Consider the following 16,860-nt stretch of genomic DNA (forward strand, 5'->3'; position numbering starts at 1 on the left):
TTCATGGTAGTATGTGGTGTGCTTTTCATGGGTTATTCAATGGAATATCCTTAACATCCCTAAGAGGTCAGTACCATACATATTCCCAGTTCAAGGAGGAAAGATGAGGCTCACTAAGATGGAGCAATCTGCCCAAAGTTACACAGTGGGTCCATGACAGCTCCACGTGACTCCAGAGCTCTCAACCACTAGCCAGGTTGTCTACACACCTATCTGAGGTGTATAAACTGAGGCACAGTCAGTATGTTGCAGAGCTTATAATACATTTGAAGATATATATTAGGTAGAAGCTGAACTACAAAACCATTATAGTAAAATAATTATCCTTTAATGAAAAATTAATGAACTCTAGGTTAGCTAGAAAGTAATTAGTAGGTTACAACAGAAATTAAGGTAAACATTCTACCCAGGCATGAAAAGGTGAAAAGGAGAGTTGAACAGAAGGTTAATTATCAGACTCCATATCACATTGATGAGAGGTGAATTTGATTTTGAATCACTATTACTAATAACCATGCAGACAAGGCCCTCATTAGGAAAACGGATTTCCTCATCTAAATGAAATCTCCCTAAAACCATTCATTTTCCCCACCCCACCCCCTCTCTTTTGCTCTGATGTACGGTGATCAAAGCAATTCTCTGACAACTAATTCAACTCCTCAAATCTATGGCTATAGGTAAGGTCATCAATTATTAAATGAGGTATAGCATTTATTAATACATTGACAATCTTTTTGAAACAGTGTCTTAAGTGATTTTGGTTACTGTAAATCAGTTCTCCTCAGGCTGATTAACTTTGGAGAAACCAAAAGAACGTTTACTAGAATGAAGCATTGTTCTCTCGTGGATCCGTGAGAAGGCCTGTCCTGCACTGTCCCAAACCTCTCCAAAGCCACTGCCTGTACCTGTTCTGCCCTCCATGACATGACCTGCCCTAAACCCCAGACATTCGAGGGAACCCTATCATGTCCCTTCAGAGTTTTGAAGAATAGACAGGAAGTGAAATAGAAGAGGGGAACCTAGCTACTGGGAGAACAAAAGAGCGCCTGGGCCTGACCAGTCATGAACTGAGATGACTTAAGCAGCCAAAGGCTGAAGCAGCAGCAGCCGGTGTGTTTCATCAACAGCAAGCACTGACTGAATTTCCACCATGTGCCCAGCACACTCCATGCTTAGACCAAAGAAATGAGACTTGGTTTCCATCTTCAAAAAGCCTGTGAGAAAACAAGTTCATAACTGTTGAGTACTAGGTGACTTCCAGGCCCGCAACTTGGGTTAAGTCAGGTAGCAGGCTGGCAGCTAACATGTATTCCCCAGCTGGGTCCCACAGCTTTTCCACAGGAAACTCACCCAAATCCCATCTTCCAGCTCCAGGGAGGAGAGCTTAGCGGCATATCGCAAAATGCCTGCTTTCTCCACCTGTCCATGTGGCCTCTGGTTTCTGCCACCGTAATGGTGGTCCGTCACCTCTTGTGTTTCGAGGTGTGGTGCCATAGCTAGTGGCCTGGGCATCTACCTGCTTCTGCCTGCCCCACCCAGCAAGCCATCTCCTACTAAGAGTCTATCCCCATAGCAAGAGGTCCCCACCTCTACCCTTGTATTCCTGAGAAACATTGTGTTCTGACCAGTATTGAATCCTGTATCAGATCACAAAGCAGCATTTCATTGATAGCCTTTCGGTTTTCTATAGGAACTTGATGGTAGAGAGTTTCATTCAGTGGCTCTGGATTCAGCAGCTGTGTTCCTAACATTCAGGCACTTGTCTGAGAAAGACAGTGTTGTCATATCCATTGGCACCCAGTGTCCCTCCCCGGGAGCCCTGAGTATTATTACCAATCCCTTTCTCTAACCAATTGTGTGAGCACACCTTCTCTGTCAGTAACAGACCTGAGTGGATTGACAGGTAACCCTTGTTCCTATATGGCCAATGAGGTCTTAGGTCAGAGCTCTCCCATTAGCTCCAGTAAGACCTTTTTTGCTTCCCAAGAAACTCTTCTGTTTTCTGCAAATAAAGCCCTTCAGGTGGACCCTGCCCAACAACTCCAGATCTGTGGGAAATGGCTGGCAACTGTCGCATATCACACTTAGATATGCACACTGAGATCCTCATGACGCTAGTTAATTATATATGAAAATTTCATGCCACATCTTTGATTTTTGTTTCAGATAAAGGAATATTTGTTATCCAAAGTGAGAGTCTCAAGAAATGCATTCAAGCAGGTAAATCGGTACTGACCCTGGAGAACTGCAAGCAAGCAAACAAGCACATGCTGTGGAAATGGGTTTCAAACCATGGCCTCTTTAACATAGGAGGCAGCGGTTGCCTGGGCCTGAATTTCTCCACCCCAGAGCAGCCGTTAAGCTTATATGAATGTGACTCCACCCTCGTTTCCTTGCGGTGGCGCTGTAACAGGAAGATGATCACAGGCCCGCTGCAGTACTCCGTCCAGGTGGCGCCTGACAACACAGTGGTGGCCTCACGGAAGTATTTTCATAAGTGGATTTCTTATGGGTCAGGTGGTGGAGACATTTGTGAATATCTACACAAAGGTAAAAATAATTTAAAGAAGCATTCAGAGAATGTTTTTTTAAAGTTTGCCTATAAGTAAAGATTTGTAAAGCATTATGTGAAAGAAGTACACAAAGCCTGGACCCTCAAGGGACTTCTGCTAAATACGTTTTAGTTGCTTCCTTGCTTATGGTAAAAGGGTTATGAGAGTCTCAGAATGGACATACTACATTCTGTTAAAGAAGCAGAACTTCTCAGAATTTAAAGGTATTGGGAGGAAAAACACTTAACTGACTCTGGGAATCAATGGAAAGGAGGAAAAAGAACAAGCAGACAGGAGGGAGAGAGAAAAGGAAGGTGGAAGGGAAAGATCTTTGAAGACTTTTGTCATGACAAATATAATAACCTCTCCTCCCCTGCCGCCATTTCTCTTATTGTAAAAACTCATCCCCACCTATGGAGGTATGTGTCCAGGGCACCTCCAATGCCTCCTGATGCTGGCTGGCATTCATGTGATAATCATGTTGCAAGTCACTTGAAGATAAATGACAGACTATTGTTAGGGGTTATTTGGTGTGTGCCAAGCATGGTTGGTGGGGAAGCATGGTTTAGAGGGGAATTTCATTTTCTATGGTTATTTTTGTCATTTCTAAACAGGAAAAAAAAAAAAAATGAAAGTTACACAGTTAAATTCTAAAATCTCAAACCTATCCCTCGGGGTTTGTTTGGTAGCTCACTCTATCCATCCATCCATCTGTCTATCCATCCATCCATCCATTCATCCTGCATTTTTATACAGCACTGCTAACAAATCCACCCCATTATTCATCAGGCTCTGGGCTAGGCACCTGGTTTACAAAGGTCCACAGGACAGGCGGAGCCCCTCCCCTTGTGCTGCTCTGTAGAATTATGCTTTCACAAGAGCATATTCTCCTAAGAATTCTGTATGGTCCTGGGAAGCAGAGCAAGGAACTCCTAAAGAAGAAATGATTAAAAAGAGACAGAGCCAAAGGCCAGGCATTTTCAAGACTCACTAACATAAAGCAAGTGCTGCAAACCAGCACTCTGAATAATCTACAGTTCTGGAAAAAACTGATATTTTGCTTTATGTTAACTTTTTAGCCACATACCCACACTCCTGGTGCATGCAGGGGAAGATTCTGGGGAACATATGCTTCTGAGTAGAAGGAAGGGGACTGAAAGAAAAGGGCATGTCCTGAAATACCTACGGCTCCTAAATAGCCCTAACTGCTAAGGCGGGTGACTGGTGACATGTCGTGAGCTCAGGTCAGCCCCTGCCAATTGTGGGAAAGAGGTGGGGCTCTCCACTGCTGGTCCTTTTGCCCCAGGACCTACCATTGGCAGCCGCAGTTGAGTCATGAAAAGTTTTTGTTGATTCCTGATTAAGGCCAAGAATGGCCAAGTATTGCAATACCCTGCGAAGGCAGCCAGCAGGCCACGTCTGCATGGTCGGCTCCCTCTAGACCACTGAGAAGCCACCGAGCCAGCTGTCTCGCTTCACCCTTTCCCCATGTCGGCTGTTTGCCCCCTTGCACCCTCAGTGATTCTTTAAAAATGTAAATCTGATCCTGTCACTTTCCCATTCAAAACCCACAAGAGACTTGCCCCCACCCTCAGGGTAGAGGCCAGAGCCCACAGTATGGCAGGGAGACAGTATGGCAGGCGCCCTATGTGCGCTGACACTCCAGTACGTCCCTGGTTCCCCTTCCCAGAGGGCCTCCTTCCTCTTCTTCATTCACCCCTCACCTGTTCGTGTCTCAGGTTCTTTTTACTTGCTGTTCCTTCTGCTGGATCACCTCTTCTCTAAAGACCTGCACACTCAGGTCACCCAGTTCCCATTCAGAGAGGCCTTTCACTGCCCATCTTGTCCAAAGTAGTGCCCTGTGCCCCTCCACCCCGTCTCTCCCTCTCTCTTTCTCTCTCTCACTCTCCCTCTGTCTCACACATACATACACACACACACACACGCACACACACCCCACTCTGTCTTCTTATCCTATTTATTTTTCATCATGGCACTTAATGCTACCTGCAATGATACTGTATGTTTACTCGTATATTTGCTTTCTCTTTCTCTCTCCTTGCTAGAATAGAAGTTCCACATAAAGGAACTTTTGCTGGTTTGTTCACTGTTGTATCCCCAGTACTGAGTACATTAAATGTTTAATACATATTTATTGAATGAATAAATTAGTAAATGCCTATGGATCTATTGGGCTTTAAATGCTAATGGCTGATGTATTTGGTGACTGGAAGGTATTATGAAGTTAAATCTCCATTAAAGTTTCTTTCTCATCCATCCACAAATACGAATGTTACTGTGGCAGCTCACCATAGTAAGTAAACAAGTAAACAAGTAGATAAATTCATAAGCAAACCATATATCAGCACTTCCTCTGAGCCCAGCACTCGGTCTCACACCTCTACTGACAGGAGACAGTGAGGACCTGAGGGCTCACTCTGCTGTAGTGAGTATCTGCCCCTAAAAGGGTTTCAGTCCATAAAAAATGCTTTCGATATATAGCAGTTTCCAAAGATAAAGCTGACATCATACTTATCTGACTTTGTACCTTTCTTTCTCCTAGATTTGCATACAATCAAAGGGAACACCCACGGGATGCCGTGTATGTTTCCCTTCCAGTATAACCATCAGTGGCATCATGAATGTACCCGTGAAGGTCGGGGAGATGACTTACTGTGGTGTGCCACGACAAGCCGTTATGAAAGAGATGAAAAGTGGGGATTTTGCCCTGATCCCAGTAAGAATACATTTCGTCTTCTCTATATGTCATGAATGAATCAAAGATGATTAGAAAGTTATCTGTATCTAAACAAAAGCACTGGGATTGATATATTGAAGTCTGAATAAGTACCCTGATGCTATTAATACAGATTTTGATTTGGGGTTTGTTTTTGCCTTGAAAAGACAATTCTAATATATATTCTTTTTGCCGTACATTCAAGAGATGTTAATTAGCCATTCTTCATTAAGCTCAGTGCATAATGATGTTTTAACCAGAATCAAATTATAATACTCTGCGATCTCATTGATCCCAGCTTCTTGGCTCGATACTTCAAAACAAACCTGATTGCATATAAAGCCCAGCTAGCCTTTCAATCCACTATCTCTTATGAGCTGCTTTAATTTCTCCACATCCAGGCTGCTTGTCTTGCTCATTGTCAAGTCCAGGCACCAGCTGGCCCCTTGATGATCTTTCTAAAATCGCAATTGCCCTCATTATTTCTTGACAGTGGATTCTCGTCTTGACTCCCTTTCCTTACTATTTACCTTCTGGCTATAACCTCATTTTTTTTCTTTTCTGAACTTGATTTTCAAAGTTCAATGGCAGCAGCAATGTTCTAACTTTTTTTTTCAGTTAGTGCCTTATTATTTCATTTTATTTTTATTTAGCTAAAAAGTTTCCAGTTGTTCCCAAGTATTAGAGAATATTTATATATGCCTCCTACTTTCTATATTCAATTTCCTTTCCCTTGGTTTCTGTGAGTCAGAGAGTACAGCTTTTACAGTCTTCATCTCCCATGCCTGCCTCCTCTCCACATATATAAAATGCAACAAATAAATTTGAAGCAAAAGCAAATTGAAGAGATTAACTCCAAAGAATCTGATTTATAAAGTATCTGTAGAATTGTTTTCTAATCCAAGAGCTAGTATGGCTTAGTAAATAAGAAAGAGCATAAGCTTTGAAATAATCAGACAGGCCAAGATTGGAGTCCTGCTTCCTCCCAACAATGAAATTTTGGGACGCTCTCTCCATCTCTCTGAGTCTCAGTTTCCTCAGCCATAAAATGTAGATAATAGCAGTACCTATTAGAATTATTGTGCAATTCAATTAGATGAGGCATTCAAGGCACTTTTCGTAATATCTGGTACACAGTAAGTACTCACAAGGGTTAACCATTGCGGCCAGAAGCAGCAGCAACAATAGCAGCAGCAGCATCAAACCCAATTTATCTTTTCAGCATACACTTCTGAATCCATGATTTCTCCTCTCTGTTGTCAGTCAACAAGCACTAAGCTACGCATAGTGGTGAATGCCAAGAGTTTTAGGACTTAGGATCCTCCCTTTAAGGAACTTGGCATCTAGAGAGAAGACAGGTTTCCTGTATGCCAGAAAATGCAGGCTATATTTGGGACAATGCCCTAGAATCACCTGGGAGATAGTTTAAATGCATATCCTGGCCCATCTTCCAGAGATGCAGTGGGTGCAGTATGTAAAACTCAAGCATCTGCATTTTTGAAAAGTGCCCCAGGTGACCCTGGTGCAGATAATTCATCATCAAGCAACTAATAATATAGAGATAATTCTATGCAATATGCATCTATATACAGGGATAATATCAATACATTTAACAGCCAATTTGGTATGGGCTATTGGTCAATCACGGTGGAGACCTTAGTGTGGGGGTTGGGAATTCCAGAGGCTCTCTGCTGATATTAACCCCTTAGCTTCTACAATGTGGGGGTTGGGTGCAGGGAAGCCTGGGCTGGAAGGGGTAATAGAGAAGCTCAGAACAGTGGCTATTCACCAACCAGCATGAAAGCATTTTATTATTTTATAACTGTCAGATCACCAGCCTTCTCTATTTGAATCTAAATGTGTGCATTTAGGTGTGTATGCATGTAATCTCAACACTCCTTGGATTTCTGAAACAGACGTCATATTATTTTTATTATTGTCATATTATTTGCATCATCTCTTCTCTTTCCTTTTCCATCCCCAATAGAGGTCGTTATTAAAACCAAATAAATGAACCAATACTAATAAAGTTAACACATACTTCACATGGCTCTAATACTAGGGACTTAAAAAAAAAAAAAAACTACAGCATTCTCCTTAAGGTTCTGAAAAGAACCCTGCCACCATCCTCTGTTGCTTATAGCCAATGACAGTTTCCCAGTGGAAGCCTGGGTTCAGTGGTGCTCCAGGCTTTTCATTCCCCAGACTATCTATTTGTTCAGCCTCCTGCGGCTCAGAAGCTTCCTCTGCTTGACAGCCTGCCAGATTCCAGCCCTCCTGACCTTTACCACAACCAGCAGAGAGCATGTTTATTTGTTCAGTGCCAGTTTTCTTCCTTTCTTGTTACTTTTGGCTCCCAGTAGCCAATATAACTCAAAATGATGTGTCAGAGATTGAAACCTGAGCAAGCTGAGGGCTCTTTCCACGGGGTCAACAAGTGGATAGGACAGAGAAGAGTGAGTGGAATAAAGTAAAGGTCTGTACTGCTGTATCTCATCCTTCTTATGTGGGAGTTTTTTAAAACTATCTCAATGTAAAATGATGCTACCTTTTTTTAAAAAAAAAAAAGTTGATTGTAAATGAGCAAAATTTAAATGCAGTATTCATAAACACGTACACAAATATATTAGTGGTGAAGGATGTAATAAAACATCTTCAGCAATAAGGATGACATACAGGAATCTCTCTGGGTTTGTTTAGAGGCAATTATGGGCCATTCTGGTCTCTCTTGGTTGTGTGCCTTACAGAGCTGCAGAATCACAGTTAATTTGAGATATTTTTATATGCCAACCTGTGAAATGATATGATTGCCATTGAACCTTATTTTTATATAATTCTGATCAGTCGCTCGAGTGATATAATAGCCAGATTTAGGCTGGGCGCAGTGGCTCACACCTGTAATCCCAGCACTTTGGGAGGCCGAAGCAGGCAGATCACCTGAGGTCAGGAGTTCGAGACCAGCATGGCCAACATGGTGAAATCCCATCTCTACTAAAAATACAAAATTAGCTGGGCATGGTGGTGGGCACCTGTAATCCCAGCTACTTAGGAGGCTAAGGCAGAAGAATGGCTTGAACCCAGGAAGTGGAGGTTGCAGTGAGCCAAGATCACACCACTGCACTACAGCCTGGTGACAGAGCAAGACTCTGTCGCCGCCCGCCAGCACCGCCCCCGCCACCTCCCGCAAAAAAGAAAAACAAGCAGATGATACAACAAAGATATGGCTGCACTCTCCTGAGCCCTCAACATGGATCAGCAATGCTATATGTTTCTGTCATGCAGCTCTCACACCCCACAATGACCCTGCCAACCTCTCTATTCTCCTCTAACTTCTAACCCTAACTTCCAGTCTCCTTTCTGATTCTCATTAGGTGGCCTCAGTTCCTACCTCATAATGGCAAAAAGATCCATCAGACAGGCCGTTTGGCAACTTCCTGCTCCCTCACCTTTAAGCCTACCTGCGTCTGTGCCCATCTTTATTTCCTCCCTTCTATGCACGAGGATGATGTTCCTCCTCCTACGTGGGCCAAGTCTCCCCACCTGGGCTCTGGAGCACCCCATCCAGCCTTCTCCAGCCTGTATCTCAGTTGTTCTCAATGTGTGGTCCCTGTTCCAGCAGCGTTGAAATTCCCTGGGAGCTTGCTAGAAACGCAAAGTAGCAATCACACCCTAGACCATCATATCAGAAATTCTAGAAGTGCAGCCCAGCAATCTGTGTTTTAACAAACTTCTAGGTGATTCCAGTGCACACCCCTGGGTGCTTCTTTGCTGGGCCCTTTTCCTTAGCAGTTAGACCTGTGCGAGTCTTAAAATAACATCTTAAAAATAATGCAATTCTTTCACCCCCATTTCTGCCTCCTGAAAACACCTCTGTCTGTCATCCTCTACGTAAAGAGAATTCGCAAAAGAATTGTCTATACCTTCTTCAGGGCGCTGTCTCCTCTTGACTTCTACAACAATGCATGCCTGACCTTGACCTCCATTTCCACATACCATTCATCCATTTATTCATTTAACAAACATGTATTGAACACCTACTATGTGCCAGGGACTTCTCTGGCTCCTGGGGTTATAACCATGAATGTGAAATATGAAAGTCATAGTGCCTGCCCTGATGAAATTCACATTCAAGTATAATATCCAAATTAATACACAATTACAGTTTGTCATAAGTTCTACCTTAAGAAAATACAGTATTATAAGTGAGAAACCAAAGTTAAAAATTGGGAGTCATGGAAGGTTTTCCTGAGGAAGTTGTATTTGAACTCTAGCCCAAGAGATGAGTAGAAGTTGTCAAAATGGAAAGTGGAGAAATGAGATATTCACACAGAGATGCATGATGCAGCCATGTGTAAAGAAAGGGGAGAGGGAGTGGTCAGCATGGGATGCAGGCAATAAAGGGGGTATATGGTTTAAATAGAACTAAAAAATAATAATAAAACCAAGTAAAAGAGGGCATGCTTTTGATTCACCATGCACATGCTCTAACAATTCCAAACAATTTCAGTGATAAAATATGCCCACCTGTCCAGGCTGAGTGCTCCTCCACCCCCAGCCCTCAGCATGTCACTGGCCAAATATCTGAAGATTTTGAGGGGGGAAAGAGGTTATTGCCATCTAAGAAAGACAATGTGGCAAGAGGACAGTGATTGAAGGAGAGAGAAACAAGACACTCTGAAAGGGCAGACAGAGTCCATGAGTGTCATAAAGGTAAGGACTTACCTACTTCTAAGTGCAAAAGAAAGCTATCAAAGGGTTTTAAGCAGGGGAATGATGATCTAAAAAAATATATTTAAGGATTACTCTGGCTCCATTATACTGAATGGCTTGGAAGGGAGCAATAGGCAAATCCTGGAGACCAGGTAGAAGGCTAGAGCAATAGTCTGGGCCAGGAGTAGTGGTGGCTTCAGTTAGGTGGCAGCAAGGGGATTGGAGAAATGTGGATGTATTGAACATCTAATTTGTAGATAAACTGAACAGGACCTGGTTGTCAGGAGCTTAGCTGGGCTGGAAACAGCTGAGCAGTCAGGTGTTGGAGTAGCTGATTAAAGCAACAAGCCAAAAATGAAGGTGTTAAGCTGTTGATCACTCACTACGGTGGTATAATGAAGAGACTAAAAGAAGAATTCGCCATCTCCCCCTGTTCCATTTCTCCCCAGGGAACAGCACAGCCATCGAGGGTCAGTGGATCAGCACAGACGTTGAGTTCAGCTCAGCTGACCTTTGAGAGAACCCTAAACAACAACAACAAAGCCTTTTCAGTTGTATAGATTCTGGGTTTGGGGTAAGGTGAGGGGAAGAGCTAGGAGTCGAAAAGTACTGAGCACTGAGTCAGAGTGGGAAAAAAGCGTCTTCAAGATTCCCCTCCTTCCCACTCCATCCCAGCCTCAGCAGAGGCACCTGAAGAGGACCTTGGCCCAAGGCCTCACATAGAAAGAGACCTAGGAATGGAAGGCACGTGTGCCAGAAATGCAAATAACACAGAGCACGATGGGCCTGAGGGTCCTGAACCCTTAACTATGACTCTCTTTAGAAACTACAGTGTGCCAGCTCAGCACCAAGTCTGGGGTAGGGGCAGCTTTCCCCCATGAGGCCTGCCAGGTAGAGCCTTTGTAACTGCCTATGGTAAGGCCTCAAGAATCACATGTAGGTTTTTAACCAGGAGTAGGACTACTCACTCCTAAGAACTTGGAGGCTAGGAGAAAAAGTGAGACATTAATTCAGACTCCATGTTTCTGACATGCATAGCTAAGTTTATGGAGATATACATTTGGAAAAGAAAATTAAATACTGTTCAGGTTGGCACGTCACATGTGAGTCAGTTATGTAGAGATGCGGACTAGGTAGGTAGATGTAATGGTCTCTATGTATTTGGAAGTTACAGGAAATGGACCCATGAGAACAGGCTAGATGGCCATGTATAGAAAGAATGTGTAGAATAGAAAGGAAGGGGGCTCAGGGCCAAGTATTAAGGCCTCCAACATTTAACTTGAGTAGAGAAGAATAAATCGGCAAGGGAGACTGAAAGGGGGGCAGCCAGGGAGGTATAAGGGTAGCCAGTCATGGGAAGTCAAGAAAAGAGTAAATCAGCACGGAGAGGGAACTCAGCCTGCCAAGCGCTGATGAAGGGCCTTGTTTGATAAAGTCTCAAACTAACAGTTGCTGAATTTGGCAACACGGGGGTCATTGATGGCCTTAAACAAGATATACATTAATGGCTAGATTCAGTGTATGAGACTAAGTGGGAAATTAGAAGAGGATGAAATACTTCCCAAGTCATTCTACATATGCACTTCAGTTTATTATAAAAGAGGTGTAGTTTAGGAGGGAAAAATCACCTATTTATAACACCATGAAAAAGATTTTGATAATCTCTCATCACATAATAGGGGACTCAAAGTTATATATGACACAATTGCTTCCCTAGAGCTCATAATTTAGCAATAGAAGAGATGATATAAAGACAATCAAAGATGTAAAGAATGTAACAATAGGATTCTAGCCCTTAGATTAGAATTTTTCAAGAATAATAAACATACCTGAGACACCAGCCTTTGATCTTCAGAGTTCTCAAGCTGGGGTGACCCTTCAGAGTTGCCCTTTGATGGGATATGGGGGCTAAGTGTATCACTACATTGACCAGTCCTGGTCTGTCAGCTGCCCTTGGGAAGGGAGAGTGACACTGGGCAAAGAGACTCTTCTGCCAAAACAGTCCTTAAAGAGCAGCACATCACCGTGTCTACAACATTTTCATTCCATTTGTTACTTACAACCTACAAATGAGATTCATGGAGGGACGTGCAGCCTATCCTAGAGAAGCAGAGAAAGGACTTGTGTCTGCCTGTACAGAAGTACAAATTCTTATACAGGCTGAGTATCCCTTATCCAAAATTCTTGGGCCCAAAAGTGTTTCAGATTTCTGATTTTAGGATATTTGCATATACATAATAAGATTTCTTGGGCACGGAACCCAAGTGTAAACACAGAATTCATTTATGTTCCATATATACATTATACCCATAGCCTGAAGATAATTTTATACAATATTTAAAATAATTTTGTGCATGAAACAAAGTGTTGACCAAAACCCATCACATGAGGTCAGGAGTCGAATTTTCTACTTGTGGCATCATGTCAGCACTAAAAAAATTTTCACCATGTTGCCCAGGCTGGTCTTGAACTCCTGGGCTCAAGCGATCCACCTGCCTCAGCTTCCAAAAGGGCTGGGATCACAGGCCTGAGACACCACACCCAGCCTCTTTCTTTCTCTTTTTGTAGTGATAGGGTCTCTCTTTGTTGACCAGGCTGGTCTCGAACTCCTGACTTCAAGTGATCCTCCCGCTTCAGCCTCCCAAAGTACTAGAATTACAGGCATGAGCCACTGTGACTGTCCTAAATGATTCTTATGCATGCAAAACTATGAACACACCCCCACTCCCCCATCATGGTCTCAGCTGTCATGGTGGATGAGTATGGCTGAACTAGTATCTCATAACACGTAGTAGTATATTGTCCTTCTCAGGGAAGGCCTAGGATTTTAACTGAAAACAATCTCTAAGGATTCCATCTCAATGGGGAAATTTCAGCCATCAGGGCAAAATGGTTACTGAAAATTTCCCTTCTCTTTTTCCTTTCTTTCTTTTCCTTCCCTTCAGTGTTACTTGGTGATAGCCTTATCTTCTGCCTTCCTTTAATCTTGGATCCTTCTATAAACACATGTATCAGTCAGGAAACTCTATAGGCAACCTTAGATTTATATGTGATTTAAAACCTCTGGAATATGTGTTGCAACCAGACATGAAAATAAACTTTCCACATTTCCCAAGGGGACCATCTAACTAAGTGTTATGAGGGAGAAAAAAAAAAACAAACAAAAAAGATTTTATTGTCAAATAAGTTTGAAGTACACTGAATTAAAAGTAAGCATGTTTCTTTGCTACAAAACTTCTCAGAGCTTTGAATACGCTAATGTTCATTGTGAATTTCCCAGAGAACGCTATGCATGCATTGTGTCTCAGATTTTCTAGGGGAGCCTCTTAAAGTTGTCTTACTTTGGGAAACACACTTTGGGAAAGGCCGTCCTAGACTTCAGCTGGTTGCCTGTCAGTCATTTTCAGTCATGCTGCAGTATGGCTCACATTCTCTGCATTCTGACATTCTCTGTCTGAGTTTGATTTCCAGTCATTATTGTGGCTACTTAGTTCACCTTGGAGTTTGATTTTAAATGTTAGCAAAAGCACCCAAACTCAATCTTAATTTTCTGTTATTTCAAAAAAACTTCAGACTTCAGCTTCCCATTTCATACTTGATTAAATATCGTTTTGAGCATACTATGCAATCTTTGGCCAATGTCTTACAAGTGGACCTTGCTTCTATTCCTCTTGGCTGAAAGAACTTTCTTAAACTATATGTCAGTGTTCCTGTGCTTGATGTTTATTTGAAAACTTGTGTTTACTATTGACTCACATTCCTACTGTATCCTTTTATTTTAGCATTTTGTATTTAGGGAGAAATGCCTTTGAAATAACATTTGTATCTGCTAAAATGAACATTTAAAGTCACAAGTTTTCAATATAAAGTTCTAACTGACAAAAGAACTTAGATCTTATTTTCACAAATACTTCTCTTCCATTTCCTTCTCTTAAAACTCGTTCCTAATATTACTCTGGAAAGGATCATAGCTTCTTCATTGGTGATTTCTTATATTTCCTTAGGTAAATCATGAAAGAATTTAACCATATCTTAGCAATGGGATAACAATGCAGATTTTATCATAAAGACCTAATCAAGAATAGATAAGGCACTGAAGTTTTAGAGATTGCAAGATAGAATAATTCCATTCAGATTTATCTTAGAAATATGTTGCTGTATAGATAAAATAAGACTTGGATGTTTTTAATGGCCATTGTTTCCAGCCTCTGCAGAAGTAGGTTGTGATACTATTTGGGAGAAGGACCTTAATTCACACATTTGCTACCAGTTCAACCTGCTTTCATCTCTTTCTTGGAGTGAGGCACATTTTTCATGCCAGATGCAAGGAGGTGCGCTGTTAAGTATTACAGATGAAACTGAAGAAAATTTCATAAGGGGTAAGTAGGTGGATGATGCACATTGATATTGATACAATAAAAGATGGTTGTTAACTGTTTTCACATATACAAAAATATATTCTGAAAAAAAGTTCTTAAAAAAGATTTTTCTTTTCCTTAATATGGCCCAAAACTCTCACCCAAAATTTTTCCATGAACCTTGAATGATTCCATTTGGCATCCAGTGATGTCTTTCTTATTTTCTCCTCCTGGAGAAGAGAATTTGAGGCCACAGCAAGGGACTCAGGAGAGTTGCAGTTCTAACAAGTGGATCAGGAAGATTTCTAAATTTAAGGGCTATTTCTTGCTCTTCTGGAGATCTTAGCCATTCCATTTCCATTAATAAATCATTAAGCATTTTATTAATTAAACAGAATCTTACATATCATTCATCATGTACAGGTACATCACAGGCCTTCTGGTGGGTCCCAAAAACAAAACCTTAAAATTTAGTGGGAAAAGCAAAAGCACATATATGTTAACTAACAGTATAGACAATAATATGTTAAAAGAATTGTGCTGATAAACTAAGACTTATGTTTCACTCATTGCCTAAACTCTCCTCTTACTTTTCCTTTATAGATTAAATGTATTTGTATGTATGTACATATACCTCTTTAAAAACTTGTGGAAACATTAGAAAATATCACAAAATTAGTCACTTTCATTAACAGTTTTTGATGCCAATTTTTTTCAAATTTTATTGCATATGTAGTCCATGTTTATTTTAGAATAATTTGTAAAATTCAGGTATATAGAAAGAAAAACCAATAAAAAACTTCCCATAGTTCTGTAATCCAGAGATAACTGTGTTTCTCTGCAAAAACATATAAATGCATGTGTACATACACAGTATATAAAACAAATGGTATTATATAAAAACATGGCAGCAGCCAGGCACAGTGGCTCACGCCAGTAATCCCAGCACTTTGGGAGGCCAAGGCGGGTGGATCAATTGAGGCCAAGAGTTCGAGACCAGCCTGGCCAACATGGCGAAACCCTCTCTCTACTAAAAATACAAAAATTTGCCGGATGTGGTGGCGTGCACCCGTAGTCCCAGCTACTAAGGGGACTGAGGCAGGAGAATCACTTGAACCTGGGAGGTGGAGGATGCAGTGAGCCAAGATCATGCCATTGCACTCCAGCCTGGGTGGCAGAACGAGACTTCATATCAAAAACATAAATACATAAATAAAAAATAAAATTAAATAAAAACATGGCAGCTATTGCACAGTGATACAAGCAAGTGATTTAACCACCTGCTCAGGTTAGGAGCAGGGAGCCACCTGCCTGGGTTTGAATCCTGCCTCTACCACTTAAGTAGCAAGGTTACTCCAGCAAGTGATTTAACCGCTCTGTGCCTCAATTTCCCCCTCTACTAAGTGGAAATAATAACAATGCAAATTCCTGGTGTGGATTACATATTTTAATACAGGTGAAACCATAGAAAAGTGCCCAGCACACATAACAAACACTCAGTGTGTGTTAACCATTTAACAACAACTATGTACACAGTTTGGTAATCTGGTTACTTTATTTACCTGCATATAATGAACATTTGCCCGTATCTGTAAATATAGATCTACATCATAATTTTTAATGGTTACATAGTAGTATAGATTAGTGGTAATATATTAGAGATATTGATAAAACTATTTGCTTTGTTATGTATTTATTTGTTGATATTATAAACCATCCCTGCACAAACCTTTGTGCATACATCCCCAATTATTTCTCTATAAGTTTGCAGAAGTGGGTTCACTGGATGGAAAAGTAAGCACACTTTAAAGCTTTTGTAAGTCGTTAATATCTTCCAGAAGGATCGTAAGAAATGAATGAGCAATGTGTGCCCACCCTAAAAGTCAGAAATTATTATTGAATTTGATTTGAGTAAGTCATAGTGCAGGAAAACATCAATTTTCAAAATCATTTTAAGCCTGAAATGGTTTTTATATAAAAGTTTACACGCCATTTATGAATTACAATTATCTATCTTAACTGCCAGGATTTCTCATGAGAAGGTCTGGACTTATTCATCAAATTTGAATAACCATTAAAAAAATAAGACATGTCAGGGACTTTGATTTAACTACCTCAGTTCTATAATTAGTTTTTGGGAATTGTTTGGAAAAACAGAAGTCTGTTCATAAAGACAGAAACCTGTTCCAACCAAGGTATTTTTTAATGATGAAAATAGTCTGATGTTTCTTGCTAATTCTGGTGAACATATACTATGGTACAAGGAATTATCTAAGCTGTCATGAATACCAAGAAATATCCAAAGGAATTTAAATTCGAGTTTCTTATTATATATAGTATTGTGGGCCAGCTTAGTCCTAAAGGTAAATAGATGGTTTTTTGTGCCTTCAGACACAGATTATAAATTGCACAATGATTTTTTATCTGCATTATTAAAACAATTGCACAACGGGTATTCAAAAAAAATTCTAAGATAAGAATAATTAACGTTTTAATATTTTAA

General features: G+C 41.0%; 1 protein-coding gene across 4 annotated transcripts in view; it reads left to right on the forward strand.

Moving 5' to 3' along the window:
- Positions 1-16,860, forward strand: part of PLA2R1 (phospholipase A2 receptor 1) — a 121,632-nt gene that overhangs the window by 15,704 nt on the left and 89,068 nt on the right. For all 4 annotated transcript variants that reach the window (XM_030796570.1, XM_030796571.1, XM_003266157.3 and 1 more), the window contains exons 2-4: positions 2,167-2,550; positions 5,116-5,289; positions 14,205-14,378. In XM_030796570.1, the coding sequence (XP_030652430.1) occupies positions 2,167-2,550; positions 5,116-5,289; positions 14,205-14,378 (732 nt within the window). The remainder of the gene's footprint in view (positions 1-2,166; positions 2,551-5,115; positions 5,290-14,204; positions 14,379-16,860) is intronic.

This window comes from Nomascus leucogenys, chromosome 17, assembly GCF_006542625.1.
Source record: "Nomascus leucogenys isolate Asia chromosome 17, Asia_NLE_v1, whole genome shotgun sequence".
In the NCBI taxonomy this organism is placed as follows: Eukaryota; Metazoa; Chordata; class Mammalia; order Primates; family Hylobatidae; genus Nomascus; species Nomascus leucogenys.